The sequence below is a fragment of the Neoarius graeffei genome, chromosome 12 (genome assembly GCF_027579695.1).
Source record: "Neoarius graeffei isolate fNeoGra1 chromosome 12, fNeoGra1.pri, whole genome shotgun sequence".
NCBI lineage: Eukaryota > Metazoa > Chordata > Actinopteri > Siluriformes > Ariidae > Neoarius > Neoarius graeffei.
Genome location: NC_083580.1, coordinates 29,823,974 through 29,841,480, shown reverse-complemented (window position 1 = coordinate 29,841,480; position 17,507 = coordinate 29,823,974). Strand labels below are relative to the sequence as shown.

At 41.2% G+C, this 17,507-nt stretch overlaps 2 protein-coding genes and 1 long non-coding RNA gene across 4 annotated transcripts in view; 2 read left to right on the top strand and 1 right to left on the bottom strand.

Annotated features, from left to right (window-relative positions):
* Nucleotides 1–17,507, top strand: part of dck (deoxycytidine kinase) — a 107,834-nt gene that overhangs the window by 77,332 nt on the left and 12,995 nt on the right. Inside the window, exon 5 of the mRNA XM_060935760.1 lies at nucleotides 15,440–15,555. Coding sequence (XP_060791743.1) covers nucleotides 15,440–15,555 — 116 coding nt within the window. The remainder of the gene's footprint in view (nucleotides 1–15,439; nucleotides 15,556–17,507) is intronic.
* Nucleotides 664–12,377, bottom strand: LOC132895320 (uncharacterized). 2 transcript variants are annotated; one of them, XR_009655722.1, is made up of 4 exons: nucleotides 12,335–12,377; nucleotides 1,512–1,604; nucleotides 1,240–1,386; nucleotides 664–1,131 (listed from the first exon to the last, which is right to left on the bottom strand). It is a non-coding gene; the product is annotated as an uncharacterized LOC132895320 (long non-coding RNA). The 2 variants fall into 2 exon arrangements; XR_009655721.1 differs by lacking the exon at nucleotides 12,335–12,377 and having other exon boundaries at nucleotides 1,512–3,688.
* LOC132895318 (zinc finger BED domain-containing protein 4-like) lies at nucleotides 3,716–5,868 on the top strand. The gene is made up of 2 exons (XM_060935759.1): nucleotides 3,716–5,326; nucleotides 5,442–5,868. Exons 1-2 carry the CDS (start codon nucleotides 4,481–4,483, stop codon nucleotides 5,721–5,723), a joined length of 1,128 nt encoding a protein of 375 aa, XP_060791742.1. The 5' UTR covers nucleotides 3,716–4,480; the 3' UTR covers nucleotides 5,724–5,868.

Below are 17,507 nucleotides of genomic sequence, written 5' to 3'. Positions count from 1 at the left end.
ACAGGCCGTTACTCATTACACTGGATAGGTAGGCTATCCAGCGCTGGATTTACATACTTTGCAGTTTAACGTTTGATACATTTTAGAATGTTAAACTCGTCGCGTCTGTGCTCAGTGCTTTCCTAAATTGTCGGCCGCAAGAAGCCCTCGCACGAATGCACGTGTTTTTTTTTCATCGTTCGCATGCCGAAAAATTTGCTCACAAATGCGAGTGAAATGTGCGCACTGTAGAGCCCTGGCTGTAGAGATCATTGTTCCCAGATCTAAAGGCAGAGTTGTGCTCCAGCGATAGATGCTTGGCGTCCTTTGTCATCCACGGTTTGTTGTTCGGGAAGGTCCTGATACGCATGTCCACTGTAACAGTCGGCACAGCACTTAACATAAGACAGGACAGTAGATGTGTAGTCATCAATATCTTGTTGTGCAAATAAGTCCCAACATGTGCACCCAAAGCAGTCCTGAAGTTGAGATGAAGCCCCCTCAGGCCATGTCTTTATGATTCTCACACTAGGTTTTGATGTACAATGAGAGGTCTGTATACTGGTGTGAGAAACAGGGACAGGTGGTCAGTAGGGCTGCAGTGATGCACTCAAACTTCGGTTCGATACGTATCACAATACTGACACCTCGGTTTGATTAATTTTGATACGATAGAAGCAGATCCATTGTTTTTGCGTTTTTTTTAATTCATAACAAACTTAAAACATAACAATTAATTAAATTCATTACAAACATAAATATCTCATCTCATTTATCTCTGGCCACTTTATCCTGTTCTACAGGGTCGCAGGCAAGCTGGAGCCTATCCCAGCTGACTACGGGTGAAAGGCAGGGTACACCCTGGACAAGTCGCCAGGTTATCACAGGGCTGACACATAGACACAGACAACCATTCACATTCACACCTACGGTCAATTTAGAGTCGCCAGTTTACCTAACCTGCATGTCTTTGGACTGTGGGGGAAACCGGAGCACCCGGAGGAAACCCACGCGGACACGGGGAGAACATGCAAACTCTGCACAGAAAGGCTCTCGCCAGCCTTCAAGGGCTGGGGTAGCAGGTAGATTAGGCAGTGCAGCATGGTTGCTCTCCTCAGTAGAAGTTCCTGGTTCTTTCTTTACAGTTACATTCTGAAATGTACAGAAAATCCTTGTAAATTTGTATTTTTTCAATGCTTCCAGACAGCACAGACCGAGAATAGTCAGTAAAATTATTTTAGTGGTAAATAATGCGCGTACCTTCGAGTTGCATGGTCCACTGCTTCCATTGCAAGAGCATGGAAAATATAATGTCTGGCATCATCATCCAGGTAGGGAAGGCTTTTAAAGCGAGGGTCAAGAACAGATGCCTTAAGAAGGAACTTCAATACAGAAGTCTCTGTGTACCTGTAATCATAAAAACAAGAAATTAAACAGATTTCCAAGTCATAAAGATCACAAATGGAATTCTTTGTAATTTCGAGTCTTACCATTACCATGTGACATTATTTGCTAATTAAAATATGACTTACCTTGGTCTGAGATCTGAACTTAATGGCTGTTTTGACTTCTGAAAGCAGTATGTTGTCAGTTGGTACAGTTTCAAGTTGCTTCAGGAGCATTTCCTTAAGGGGGTGTATAAGAGACACTGTTGGATGCATCTGACTACACATCATGTTGGTAACTGTCCCGAGAGGTTTGAGAATTTTTAGAAGTTCTTCAGTGTTTTGGATATGCTCATCAGACAAAGTTACCAAGTCTTTTACATTCTTCTTAACCTCAATTAGGGCAGCAAATAGCAGCCTGCTGTTCCAAATATCTCTCAAGCATGTCAAAAGTAGAGTTCCATCTAGTAGAGACATTAATAAGTAACTTGTGCTGAGGGAGGTCAAGCTTCTTTTGCATCAGTAAAAGACTGCTGGTGGCTGATGTACTCTTATGAAAAAAATTAATCATGTGTCTGACCCTGCCCAAAAGTCTGTCCATTTGTGGCACTTTTAGTCCATGTTGTGTTGCAAGATTTATCATATGTGCAAAGCATGGAATGTGTGGGCTCAGTTCTGCATCCTTAACAGCACGAACAATGTTACTTGCATTGTCTGTTGGACAGAACCTATTCCATTACCCCCAAGTTTCCATTTGTCAATGGTTTCTTTCAGACCATGTGACAAGTTTTCAGCTGTGTGGGATTCACCGAACTTCTTTGTTTCAAGGGTGTAATTTTCAACTTCCCATTTAGTATTAATGAAGTGAGCAGTGACGGCTACATAATTTTCTGTTGCACGTGAAGTCCAAGAATCAGTTGTGATAGTAATGCTGTCAGCCTTTTCAACCTCTCGAGGTTTCTTCCTCATGTTGTCTGAAGGAGTTTTTCCTTGCCACCATCGCCACAGGCGTGCTCATTGGGGATAGATTAGGGATAAAATTAGCTCATATTTTAAGTCGTTCAAATTCTGTAAAGCTGCTTTGCGACAATGTTTATTATTAAAAGTGCTATACAAATAAACTTGACTTGATATTGTTGTTGAGCGAGTGCTGTTATGAGAATATCTAGCATTCATCACATCAGCGAGGCGAAATTGACCTGTAGATTTCTTCTTGGTGATACCACCACTTCCAGATGCCGAATCGCGCTCCGATTTGCCGGTCAGATTGATTCCATGTTTCCTCTTTAAATGTGTGTTCAAGTTGCTTGTATTACCAGTTTTACACATGACATCTGTAAAGCATATCTTGCATGTCGCTTTTTCTTTCTCATTTATGTTTTTAAAACCAAAATGAGCCCACACCTTCAATTTTAAATGCCGCGGTGGAGCATGTAAATGTACTTCATCCATATTGCGCCTCCAGATAAAATGGAACATAACCCGGAAATTGATTGGCTTATAGTGCATGGGTTAACCAATCAAACTGCGCGTTTCAGAACTTAATGTGGGAATTGACTTGGGTTTAAAGGAGATACGCAGAACCATGGCCTCACTTTCATTTATAAGTGCTTTGAGACCTCAAGAATGGCACAGAAATAGTTTTAAGCGTTAACAATAAATCTAAGTAACTTTTACAGTTAAAGTGATTCATATAGGTAGCGGTCTGAGTGAATGACCTTGACGTCACAGCAGGAAGGCTATCGGTCTCGTCGCCATTTCTGCTATACTGCAAACTGCGATGCTCCATTTTGAGCCAATTTATTGCCATGCCACGTAGATGTGCCAGCAGCACGACAGAAGGTGGATTTACATTGCATTCATGGCCCAAGAATGTTCAAACTGCAAAGATTTGGACGCGTTTTGCAAGTTGTTCACGGGCACATTGGGTGCCTACGAAGTGGTCTCTCTTCTGCTCTGCACATTTTACTGAAGACTCATATGAGACCTCTGATCTGTTGAGGAGCGTTGGCCCGTATTGAAAGAGGGTGCAGTACCAACAATTAAATAAAACTACAAGAAAAGGAAAGCTTTTATTTTTCTTTTTGAAAAGGAAAGTAAGTTCAGTTGCACCAGTTCTCCCAGAGTATGAGCCAAGGGTTGTTGGTAAAACCCAGGATGGAATGAGACGGGACACATCGCTCGGGCAGTGACCTCCCCACTAGGGGTGGCACGGTATTTGTACTCTTATTGGACCGTCACGGTACGGGGGTCACGGTCCGATACATGCATTGTCACGGAGAATACATGGTACTCTTTTTTTTTTTTTTTTTTTAAATAAGAACTAAACGCGGAACTGATGTGTCGCGTCAGGATTCATTCAGGGCATATTAACCATTTGCACCTGGAAACTCTTGATTGGTCTAGCTTTTCCAACCCCGCCCAAACGCCTTCAAAATACAACCGCTGCTTGGTATGGCTCCTTATTTTTCTTTGCGGCTGCAAGTTTGAAGAGAAGTATGCACGAATGCAAGAATGGCGAGTGACAGCACACCGGAGTTAGAAGACCTGCCTGCATCGTTTAAATCAACGGTGTGGGGTAATTTCGGGTTTCCCGTGACTTACAATAAAGGTGAGCGAGAAGTAGACAAAACGAAGACTGTCTGTCGGCGTTGTTCGACAGTGGTTAGTTATGCAAATGGGAACACTTCGAACATGCTAAAGCACATCCGACGACATCACCCAGGCATCCCCATAACTGGAACAAGACCGAAAAAAAAGAGTGTCCAGTCACTTCTCCCCACCGTGTTTCACCAACCACTAGACACAAACTCTACTAGAATGAAAAAAATTACCGACGCAGTTGGGATTTATATTGCATCCGCAATGCGCCCATACTCCACTGTGGAAGAGGAAGGCTTCAAATATTTGTTACATGTGCTAGAACCACGTTTCATGGTGCCATCCCGCAGCCATATTAAACGGTAGTACCAGACATTTACAAAAGAACAAGGCACGTAGTGGAATTGGAGTTGTCAGCGGCTCCTTCTATTGCTCTCACAACTGATTTGTGGACGTCTCGAGCTACCGAAAGCTTTCTCACAATAACGGCGCATTTTATCAGCTCTTTGTGGGAGATGAGAACGGTAGTCCTACAAACGCGCCCCTTGTACGAGCAGCACACAAGTAGCCACCTAGCTGATAAGCTAAATGAAGTTGTGTCAGAGTGGAAACTCGAAAGGCCTGGGATGAATAAAGCAGTCACCACCGACAATGCAAGAAACATTGTCAATGCAATTGGTGAGGCAGGGCTCGGTCCGCACATAGCGTGCTTTGCCCATACCCTTAACTTGGCCGCTAAGAAAGCACTCGATGTCAAGCAGGTATCGAATGTACTTGCAAAAATGAGATCAACAGTGTCATACTTTCACCGCAGCACAACGGCTGCCTACATTCTGGAAACGAAACAGGACATGCTTGATTTGCCGCACCACAGTCTCATCATTGATGTTGCCACGCGCTGGAACTCCAGCTACGAAATGGTCGAGAGATACCTAGAGCAACAAGCTGCTATCTACTCAGCCTTGACAGAGAAGAAAATCAAGACCAAGGGCATCGCTAATCTGTCAGATCAGGAGCTGTCCTATGCAGAGAACATAGTCGATGTTATGAAGCCTCTGAAGATGATCACAGCAGTTATTAGGACAGAAACAGCACCATCTATTTCCATGATCCTGCCTCTGCAAACTACAATCCTGAATGCCACACAAGAAAATACATCTGATGCTCCAATTACCAGGGAGATGAAAAATGCAATTGGAGAAAACTTCAAAGGCAGATACGAGGACCCAGACCTCAGGGATTTCCTAAATAAATGTACATTATTGGACCCCAGGTTCAAAACACTGAATCACCTAGATCCAGCGTGCCACAGGAAAGTCCATGACGATATTATCAGAGAAGTGCTGGGAAGAGCACAACAGGTATGCATTTAAGAAAATAATAATTAATAATATATAAAATGTTATTTCTTAAGTGACTAATCTACTGTTACACCATAATGCTCAATTTATTGTTTTCCCCCTTTTCACATTGCAGAATGATCTGTCTCTGTCCACACAGGAGGACAGACCATCAACTTCACAGGCCACTCCTTTGCCAGTGAAGACAGAGGAGTCAGAGGTATCCTCCTCCCCACCTCCTTCCAAGGGGTCAGCAATGGCAGAAATTTTTGGCTCCCTCTTCAGGGCTGATCAGAGGAGCCAGCCTACTTTGAATCAGAAGTTAAAGGAAGAAGTCATAGTCCGGGAGCCATGGGGTCGGACCCGGAATTTTTGGTTAAAGTTTTTTTTTTTGCTTTATCTTATAGATTTGAGGTAGCTCTTCAAGATTTAAGAGGGTGCCCGGTGATATCCCTTGGCCAATTTAATATATTAACCCTTTAATGCCCTATATGCCCAAATAATGGAAGAAAATACAAAAAAAATAATATCAGTGTAAATACTGATATTAAATGCACCAAGTTGGCTGTATCTGATAGGTATTCACATTTTTCTCTATATTTGTCATTCAAATACATCAAATGTGGATTAATTAACCCTTTCATAACTTTTCCAAATTAGCGATTTTTATACAAGTATTACATAAACTCTACAGTTAATACAAAATAATGATCAATATCTATGTAAGAACTATACAGCATGCAAAAGAACTATATACAGCATGCACACACACACACTAATGACCAATAACTATGTAAAAGAACTATATACAGCATGCATACACTCACACCAATGATCCACTATGTAAACGAACTATATACAGCATGTATACACTCACACCAGTGATCCACTATGTAAAAGAACTACAGCATGCAATAGAACTATATACAGCATGCATACACTCACACCAGTGATCCACTATGTAAAAGAACTATATACAGCATGCAATATAACTATATACAGCATGCATATACACTCACACCAGTGATCCACTATGTAAAACTACAGTATGCAATATATCAAGCATGCAAAATGGCATATACAGCATGCGCGCGCACACAAGAATAGCAAAAGATACTGATTTTCAATTAACCAAATTGGCTGTACAGTATTCACGCTTTACTGTCATTCAAATTAGTCAAACGTGTAATTGACCCTTTCATAAATTTGCAAAATTAACAATTTTGATACAAGAACTACAGTACATAAAGCATGTACGTGCATGCATGCATGCACACGCGCACACACATGCACACACACTAATGAGCAATAATTATGTTAAATAATTACATACAGTATGCAAACACACACAAAACACAAAAACTATTTAAGGAAAGAACTAAGAGTTCAGATGGAAAAAAAAAAACCCTCTAAACCCTTTGCCATTGCTTAGGTGTCTGTAAAAATATGCTTATGTACTGGATGCCAGCTAGTACAGAGGAGAATGTTAAGTAAACCTTACTCCCCAACGTTTTAAAAGTCGTGCTAGTCAGTGGAAGAGCAGTGTGGTTTGGAGTGGGGGTGAATCGGGGACAATGCCCTGAATTTTACTAGGGAACCAGGAACATTACTATTTCAACAGTCAATATCGTAAAAATAAGCAATCTATTAGCTTAATGTATTAGCTTAAGGAAACCTTACTGCCCAACGTTTTAAAAGTCGTGCTAGTCAGTGGACTGGCTAGTGCACATGACTCTCAGTCCACAAGCAGTGTGGTTTGGAGTGGGGGTGAGGGTAAGGTTAACAGACTTTTGAGATGATAATCGGGGACAATGCCCTGAATTTTACTAGGGAACCAGGGACATTACTATTTCAACAGTCAATATCGTTAAAATAAGCAATCTATTAGCTTAATGTATTAGCTTAAAAAAATCAGTGACTAGCATTTACTAGGTGAGAGTTGGGTGTGCTAGCCAGTGTTGTGAAACTATGGGTCTAGTTCACTGGTAAGCAGTGAGTACATGTCACTGCTCTTTCATGATTACAGTCAAATAGTTTCTCTGCTTAGCTTATGCGTGCTGTGATCTTTTGGGGGCAGTGTGATTGACAGAGTTAGCAAGATAGCTACACAAGTTGGCTTGAATTAGCTAATTGTGTCCCTCATATGCCCCTGCAGAAGTAAACACAAGGATGACAATGGAGTGTATGCCTAATAATTTAAGGCTCGCATTAACAACCAAAGTAATAGAGTAATAAAGGGCTTTTTGGTATAAGCCCCGCCCCCAATTGCATGGCCACACCCCCAACCATGGCTGGAACCCCACCGCCAGGCCTTAAACTCATCCTATTATGTTAACAAACACAAAAATAAGTATGATATATAGACTTTGGTGAACATAAAGTGAAGAATGTCAAAATGTCAGAATTTAGGCTATGACTGCAGCACATCCAACAATAAAGGGCCAATATCCGGAATTGCCCAAGGGATATCACCGGGCACCCTCTCTTATCTTAATGAGTAGACCTTGGACAACAACAAACAGCAAAAAAAAAAACTTTAACCGATGAAGCCAGGTTCAGCCAAATTTGGGCCTTTGGCTCCCGGACTATCAGTGCTTACATGGCAAAAGAATGTGCCTCAGTTGACTCTGACCCGCTTTCCTGGTGGAAATGTCACGAATCTCTGTATCCTAATTTAGCCATATTGGCAAAAAGTTACTTGGCCATACCTGCTACATCAGTGCCCAGTGAAAGGGTGTTTTCAACAGCAGGTGACATAGTTACTGCCACTAGATCTATACTCAGCACTGATGGTGTGGATAAACTAGTTTTTTTGAAGAAAAACTTAAAAAATTGAATGGTGTAATACATTAAGAGGTACATACTGTAGTTTATAATTGCAAAAATGGATTGAAGTTTATTACTGTTAAAACATTGTACCTCAGTATTATGTTGTGATCTGTGGCCTTGCCTTGCCTTGCCTTCATTGTTCCATTTTTCATTTTGATTCAGAATATTTCAGCTACCTATTTTTGAACAATAAATACCCTTAAGGACAACCTTTTTGGGTTTTTTTTTTCCCCTGCACTGTACCGAAAATGTACCGTACCCGTGGGGTCTGGACCGAGGTACGTACCGGACCGTCACTTTTGTGTACCGTGCCACCCCTACTCCCCACGGTTGTGACTAAAACCGGTGACGTTCCATTCCATCCCAGGTTTTAGTAATTGCTTGAGCCAAGCAATAATGCCGGAGTACTCCGTATGGACAAAATAGAGAATGAATGAAGCAGCCGTCTGATTTCTTCACTGGATATTGCTTCCATCTCGCCCTTACGTGGAAGAAGCAAATGAACGGAGAACTGAATGAAAGTCAGATTGTTTCAAAACAATCAGCCACAAGATCGGCCTTCAAGAAGTGAGAACACAGATGTGTAAGCTCCGACTCTCATTTGGATATAAAACAACAAAAACGTTGTTTACCTGCATTTAGATCAGGGGTCACCAAACTTTTTTTCTCTGGCCACATTGTCGTTCCTGACTGTGATGGGGGGCCGGGGTCGGGTCAGCTATATAACAGAATTGTATGACCCAGACAAATATGACCACCAGCAGGCCTCATTGTGTAGTAGAGATTACTAGCCTGGCACAGCCATCCCTACTACTTGATTCCTGGCACATATTTGTTTATCTTTACTAGTGGTTTGCAAAAGTAGCAATCGAGTCTTCACACTTTGTTTTAATTTGAAATACCACAGATATTCCATTTATTTATTTTCTAATAAAAATAACATCAAAGCTGTCAAGGTAAGAAACATCTGCCTAGTTGAGGTGATTGACGCTGGCAAAGGTGAGTGGAAAATTATAAATTGTAGGTAGGCCTGTTGATATTATTAATAATAATTGTGTGCAGCACTTAATAAAGGTCAAATAAATAGGCCTATAAAATAAATACATTTAAAAAAAAAGTGAAATTATAATATGAGCAGTAGATCAACAGATCACAGCAGTTGTTCTGTGTCCTGTACGTCATTGCTCTCATCCATGGCCAAAGCAAAAAACTCGAATTCTGACTCTCTCATTCAGCTGGTCATCCAGGCATGCAAACGGCACGCTTTTCGGCGCATTCCGCTTTTTCCCCGGCATTTTGGGCGACTTGTGTAATTCGTGCAGATCCGAAGAGTTTTTTGGGGGGGGGGGGGGGGTTGCTCTCCGGTAATCCACTCTGGTAGTAATGATAGACCCGAGTACTGTGCAGACCATACAACGTTTGGTTCCCCCTGGTGGATATATGGAACCATTGACAGTAAGATTGACAGTGTAGCTGCTGGCTGCTATTATAATTCAATAGCGTTCCGTTACAAATTGCTAGCTGCTACACAGTGGGTGGAACCGATGGCTGGGCAATCTGGTTGCTAAGGAATGTGACTCCCAGGCTTTTCCTCAGATCGGTGTGTTCATTTATCAACTTGCTGAATTTCATCTACTAGTGTGTATTTCTTTGGAGCCTCGGTGACTGGGAGTAAACGATCAGCGTTGAAGTGGAAGTCATTTACTCGTCTACAATCAAAGCGTAAGTGTTAAAATAATTGTGCATATATTAACTTTGTCTCTCGTAACCTAGCCTCCTTCATCTAACCGTATTAGCCATGACCTATCCTTGGGGTAAAAAACGCCTGAAAAACGTAATGTTATTTGAGGAGTTGCATGATGACTGTATATGTTCTCAACGTAGTGTCTACATGGTTTAATGACTTTTGTTTTTTGTTCCTAGATAATATTTAAGTGCCGTAATACCGTTCTATACGTGCAAGAATTGGTCTTATTAAAGCTTGTGGCTGTCTGGCTTAGTTAAAATGCTAACCGTTAGCACCCGACTAGCTGCTATTTTAGAACATCGAGTGATCAAATGGTAATGTGTAACCCATGTGTGTGTTATGAGTTCGTGGTGCATACATCCATCCGTGGTAACCTAGGGCTGCACAATTAATCGAATTTAATCGAAAATCGCGATTTTGGCTGCCACGATTAAATTAAATGATAATCGCAATTTATTTCCATTTAAAATGCGAGCTCTGCTGCATCTGATCAAGCACTTTTTGACCAGTACTCCGCCAAACCATTAGGGGGCGAACCGACGCATGTAAGGTTTCATTACTCCGCCTAAATAAGCAAGCAAGCCAAGTCACAGTAATGAAACCTTACATGCGTCGGTTCGCCCCCTAATGGCGTGAGGAGTAGGTAACAGATTGAGGTGAGAGAGAAAAGCTAACAACAGACTATTTAGCACTGGAGGCCATGTTGTGACCTGCCTTCGCTCATGTTTAAAGCCAGAGCATGTTGATAGGCTGGTCTTTCTAGCTAAAAACTTGTAGGCCTCAGTATAATGCTATGTAATTGTTGCAATTGAGTTTTCAGTTCCTTCATCCTTTGGTAATTTCTTGGATAAATTTCATTTATTTGTCATTTGGAAATCAGAATTTCTCTTTTAAATTTCATTCTGCACTGAAAGCTGTTCATATTGTTTGTTTGAATATAGTGAAATAAAATTTAAGTGATTTCCCTAACATCAAGAATAATTGTGATTAATAATCGTGATTACAATTTTGATCAAGATAATCGTGATTATCATTTTTTCCATAATCGTGCAGCCCTATGGTAGCCACAACATTACAGTCACTTAGGCTGTCTAAATTAAGCAAAAACATTGGCGAATTTCGCCTCCTTTCAAAGTCAATGAGAGCGAAGCGAAATTCGTTTGTGTTGGGATGGACCGTAATGAAGTCTGACTGATATTTTGTGTGTGTGGGGTGGTGGTGGGGGGTCCGCGTCGCCACGCTACCTCACTCTTTTTTGACCATGGTTGTGTTTGCATCCCTGATACACGTTGTCCCCCAAATCTTTGGTTTGCCTGGTCATAGCAGGTGCGGAGAGACTCACCGCGTTGAGCGCATCCTTCTTGTCGGGACACACCTCGGCCACAGCAAGCATGCATACTTTAACAAAGTCCCCATCAGTAAACGGCTTTCCATGGGTAGCTAGTAGGTGAGCTACCTTATAGCTAGCTCGGACAGCAGCCTGGTTGATCTGGGTTTGGGGAAGGAATACATTCTGTTGTGCAGCCAGTCTGCATTTCATCCTCCGAATCCTGTCTTCTCTTGTTTGCCCTCGCAAACTAGCATACTCTTTGTGGCAGATTTCGTAGTGACGACGCAGATTATATTCTTTGAAAACCGACACACTTTCTTTACATACAATACAAACTGCACGGTCCTTACACTGAACGAAAAAATAATCAGTGGTCCGCTGTTCTTTAAAAACTCTGCACTCTCTGTCAACTTTTCGCTTACCGCTAGCCATTTTGCTGTCCTGAACACTGACAGTTCTCTGTGCATGCGCTGCCTGTCACGGCTTGATCGCGAGCATATGACGAAAATTCGGAAAATATGAACAGTTCATTTTATAACTAAATATCAATTTTAATTGATAAAATCAACAAAATACAAGATGCAGACATGTTGTTTGCCAAAAAGCAATTTAAAAAAATAGGCCATGACCACTTTTGGGGATTGCCTCATGGGGCCGGTTCAAGTGGTGGGGGGCAGAGGGGCTGGGGGGCCGGTCAAAGGGGGGTGGCGGGCCGGAGTCGGCCTGCGGGCTGTAGTTTGATGAACCCCCTGATTTAGATTAATACATGTAACTTGTATTGTGTGCTTAAAGGAAAACTCTGGAGTGAAATGCTTTTTAGGTCCATTTTCGCATTATTGGGAGTGCATATGTTGAGTTGCTATCACAATCGCATCAATCGGATGTGTTTTGAGAAAATTAGTTTTTTGTGATTTCAACCGGAAAGCACTAACACGGCAGTGGCCGGGGCATGTCTTTTTGCCGATACAAAAAGCTAGTTTTAAAACCATTGCAAAGCTCAAAACAGCATGACAGTTTTGTGGAAGTGAGTAGAGGGTTCCTACAAACAAAACGAGGTGTGTCTAGCTCTAAAAGTGCACGAATAGAGTGTGTAGAATAGTAAATATAAAGGCAGTGACCTTACCTGAAGTCGGTCTTCCTCAGACGCCATCTTCAGTGGACAGTCCGTAAAAGTCGAGTGCCGAGTGCAGAGCCCATCCACTCGACTTTTACGGACTGTCCACTGAAGATGGCGTCTGAGGAAGACCGACTTCAGGTAAGGTCACTGCCTTTATATTTACTATTCTACACACTCTATTTGTGCACTTTTAGAGCTAGACACACCTCGTTTTGTTTGTAGGAACCCTCTACTCACTTCCACAAAACTGTCATGCTGTTTTGAGCTTTGCAATGGTTTTAAAACTAGCGTTTTGTATCGGCAAAAAGACATGCCCCAGCCACTGCCGTGCTAGCGCTTTCCGGTTGAAATCACAAAAAAAATAATTTTCTCAAAACACATCCGATTGATGTGATTGTGATAGCAACTCAACATATGCACTCCCAATAATGCGAAAATAGACCTAAAAAGCATTTCACTCCGGAGTTTTCCTTTAAGTTACCGGTATAAGATTATTTAATTTGCTTCAGAATGTGATTGTCTCAGTTCATCTGATTATTTAATTAACCTTTTATGTTTTATCAGTGAAAATGCATGCATGTACATGTATGCTGCATAAGTTATAACACTTACCCTGTTTTAATGAGAGTCAACCCACAATCAGTGAAGTCAATCAGTCTTAATTGAGCAAGTCTGTAATGGTATTTCATTACTTTCACCATAAATTTTTATTTATATGACTTTGGTCTATACAGTGCCTTGCAAAAGTATTCATACCCCTTGAACTTTTTCACATTTTTCCACCTTACAACCACGAACTTAAAAGTTTTTTTATTGAGATTTTATGTGATAGACCAACACAGAGTAGCACATAATTGTGAAGTGAAACGAAAATGATAAATGGTCTTCAAAATTTTAAACAAATAAAAATCTGAAAAATGTGGTGTGCATTAGTATTCAGCCCCCTGTACTCTGATACCTCTAAGTACAATCCAGTGCAATCAATTGCCTTCAGAAGTCATCTAATTAGTTAATAGAGTCCTACTGTGTGTAATTTACTCTCAGTATAAGTACACTTGTTCTGTGAAGGCCTCAGTGGTTTGTCAGAGAACACTGAAGAACAAACAGCATCATGAAGACCAAAGAACTCACCAGACAGGTCAGGGGTAAAGTTCTGGAGCAGGGTTAGGTTATAAAAAAAAAAAAATCCCAAGCTCTGAACATCTCAAGAAGCACTGTTCAATCTATCATTCAAAAATGGAAAAAGTATGGCACAACTGCAAACCTACATGGCCGTCCACCTAAACTGACAGAGCGAGCAAGGAGAGCACTGGTCAGAGAAGCAGCCAAGAGGCCCATGATCACTCTGGAGGAGCTGCAGAAATCCACAGCTCAGGTGGGAGAATCTGTGCACAGGACAACTATAAGTCATACACTCCACAAATCTGGCCTTTTTGGAAGAGTGGCAAGAAGAAAGCCATTGTTGAAAGACAGGCATAAGAAGCCATGTAGGGGACACAGCAAACATGTGGAAGAAGGTGCTTTGGTCAGATGAGACCAAAGTTGAACTTTTTGGCCTAAATGCAAAGCGCTATGTGTGGCGGAAAACTAACACTGCTCATCACCCTGCACACACCATCCCCACTGTGAAACATGGTGGTGACAGCATCATGCTATGGGGATGCTTTTCTTCAGCAGGGACAGGGGAGCTGGTCAGAGTTGATGGGAAGATGGATGGAGCTAAATACAGGGCAATCCTGGAAGAAAACCTGTTGGAGGCTGCAAAAGACTTGAGACTGGGAAGGAGATTCACCTTCCAGCAAGACAATGACCCTAAACATACAGCCAGAGCTACAATGGAATGGTTTAGATCAAAGAATATTCATGTGTTAGAATGGCCCAGTCAAAGTCCAGACCTAAATCCCATTGAGCATCTGTGGCAAGACTTGAAAATTGCTGTTCACAGATGCTCTCCATCCAATCTGGCTGAGCTTGAGCTATTTTGCAAAGAAGATGGGCAAAAATTTCAGTGTCAAGATGTGCGAAGCTGGTAGACACACACCACAAAAGACTTGCAGCTGTAATTGCAGCAAAAGGTGGCTCTACAAAGGATTGATGCAAAGGGGCTGAATACTAATGCACATCACATTTTTCAGATTTTTATTTGTTTAAAATTTTGAAGACCATTTATAATTTTCGTTTCACTTCACAATTATGTGCTACTCTGTGTTGGTCTATCACATAAAATCTCAACAAAAAAAACTTTTAAGTTCGTGGTTGTAAGGTGGAAAAATGTGAAAAAGTTCAAGGGGTATGAATACTTTTGCAAGGCACTGTAGCAAGGCACTGTAGCTGTCACTGTAGCTTGTCGGGAATCCCAGTGTGAAGCCAGGTCTCAGTGATGAACATTACCGAGCAGTCCCATACTTCCCTCTGTGCCGTGGTAATCAGCTCCAGTTTGTCCATCTTATTGCCAAGGGATCTGGCGTTTGTGAGGTAGATGCTGGGCAGAGCAGGCTTGAACAGAGCTTGCCTTAGCCTAGTTAGCATGCCAGCTTGGCAGCCCTGCTTCTGTCTCCTTTTCCTGCGCCACCTCCTGCATCTGCTTCTCGGTATAGTGATCCACTGGGATCCCAGTGGTTGTACGATCCCCTGTGGGATCTGGTTGCGTTGAAAGTTCACGGTAAAGTCTAATACACTACATGCCATTTCAATTTTTAAAAGATATTCTCAGCTGTATGTGATATTTTGCTGATGGACACATGAACAAACATAATCATCATAACAGATTCATCAGGCTCAAATTATGAGAGTGGTTCAGGGAGCATGAGGAATTTTTTTCACACATGAATTGAACTACAGAGTCCTGAATTTAACCCCATTCAAAGTCTTTGATATGTGCTGGAGAAGACTTTACAGAGTGGTTTTACGCTCCCATCATCAATATGAGATCTTGGCAAAAAACTGATGGATGGAAATAAATGTGACGTTGCATAAGGATGCTGAAACAATGCCACAGCCAGTGTGTGCCCAAATCAAAGCTAAAGGTGTTCCAAAGGAAAAATTACAGCATACAATTTTTTTTTTTTTTTTTTGAGTAATTCTAGTAAAGTGTCTGTGTGTGTTGCTCAGAGGTGTTTGGAGAGGTTGCATATGAGAGGCAGAGAGGAGGAGCAAGGGATTCCGCTGGAGTATCTGGAGAAACTCCATTACAAGCATGAGTGCTGGCTACAGCACAGGACTCTGAGGTATGTATGTGTGTGTGTGTGTGTGTGTGTGTATATATATATACCGTATTTTCTGGACTATACGTCGCTCCGGAGTTTAAGTCACATCAGCCAAAAAATGTATTATGAAGACGAAAAAAACATATATACGTCACACCAGACTATAAGTCGCACTTTTTTGAAGGGTTATTCTATCCATAGAATCTGTGATTCTATCTGATAAGCGGCGCGTGGTTACTGCGCAACTGCATTGTTTATTTAATAAACGAACAGCTGAGCAGTGATAACGCGCCCTTTGCCCTGTAAGTAGGCGAGTCTGATTATTTTAAATATCTACTACTATGGGGGCGTCGTGGCTCAGGTGGTTAAGGCGCTATACCATGAATGCGGGCGACCCGGGTTCGATTCCGGCCCGAGGTCATTTCCCGATCCCTTCCCGTCTCTCTCTCCCGCTCATTTCCTGTCTCTACACTGTCCTATCCAATAAAGGTGCAAAAAGCCCAAAAAAATATCTTAAAAAAAAAAAAAATATCTACTACTATATTTAATACTATCACTATCGTTATTACTAATAGCCTATATTATTATAACTAATATTAGTAGCCTATTACTGATGCATTAATCAGTTTGCTTTGAGAATATTTTTAGCGGTAGGGCTTATTATCGCCCCATGGCTCTTTCATCTTTGTTATTAGAGCTGTAGTCATCATCGAGGAGTGTCATTCTTCATTTTTGTCGAATTTTATTTCATCAAATCAGAGGCCAAGTAGGCTATAGGTATATCATCTCCAAAGACAGGTACGGTAGTAAAAACAACTGTCTAGTGAAAAAAACAACAACCGATCAGAGAAAAAAACAGGCAGAAAGTGCGCCTGCCAGTTAACATCATATCAGATAAAAACATTAAACGTTATTCAGACCATTAACACCATAACATCAGAGACGAAGAATAAAGTTCATCTTGGAAGGAGAGTTATTTTTAAAAATGCAAAACAAAATAATTTATAATAGCCCAGAGAAAAACTGGCTGAATATGTACCGTAACATGAAGTTATTCAATAGCCTACATACTGAAAAAAAATTAAACATTGGCTCAAATTAAAAAAATTGAGGTAATCGATCACACCTAATATTGTAGTGTTATACAATATAAATAATTCATTTGATTTGACCTGAAATATTTAACTTCATGTAAACCAATTTCTGATGGTTGAACCAAAGCAATTATTTCAGATTTTCCTAAATTGAAATAAATTGTTTGGGTTTTTTTTTTTTAAGATTTTTTTTGGGCTTTTTTCACCTTTATTGGATAGGACAGTGTAGAGACAGGAAATGAGCTGGAGAGAGAGACGGGGAGGGATCGGGAAATGACCTCGGGTTGGAATCGAACCCGGTTCCCTGGATTTATGGTATGGCGCCTTAGTCGACTGAGCCACGACGCCTTCAAATACGTTTTATTACTTAATGTAAATAATCTTTTTGTTAAACTTGAATATTTTAAATTCATTTAAACAACTTTTGAATATGGGAGCAAACTATTTTTTTTATTCACTGGAATGAAAACAAATACATTAAATGAACAACAGCTTTGTTTCACTTTTAGGCCTAAAATCATTACATAACTTATTTAAATAACTATAGGCCTATCATTAATAACAAAACACAGATCAATCAAGTTTATCAAGCTGACGATTTCACTCCAAATCAGCAAATCCGTTGAATTCCTCATCCTCGGTGTCGCTTATGAACAACTCTGCCAACTCCAGCGGCAGACAAAGCGCCGTTTCCTCCTCTTCTGCGTGGCTGTTGTCAGACTCAGTATCAGCTCCAGTTATTATTCCAGCCTTTCGAAACCCCGACAGGATGGTTCCCGTTTTCACTGAAGCCCATTCTTTGTCAATCCACCCGATGATATCAAGGAAAGTTGCATGGCGCATCCTCCCAGTTGCCGTGAAACTGTGTTCCCCATCAAT

What these genes read in the sequence shown, in the direction of transcription:
- LOC132895318 (XM_060935759.1), top strand. Translation starts at nt 4,481, where the DNA reads ATGAGAACGGTAGTCCTACAAACGCGCCCCTTGTACGAGCAGCACACA. An exon ending in TGCTGGGAAGAGCACAACAG is followed by an intron (nt 5,327 to 5,441) that starts GTATGCATTTAA and finishes TTCACATTGCAG; the next exon opens with AATGATCTGTCTCTGTCCAC.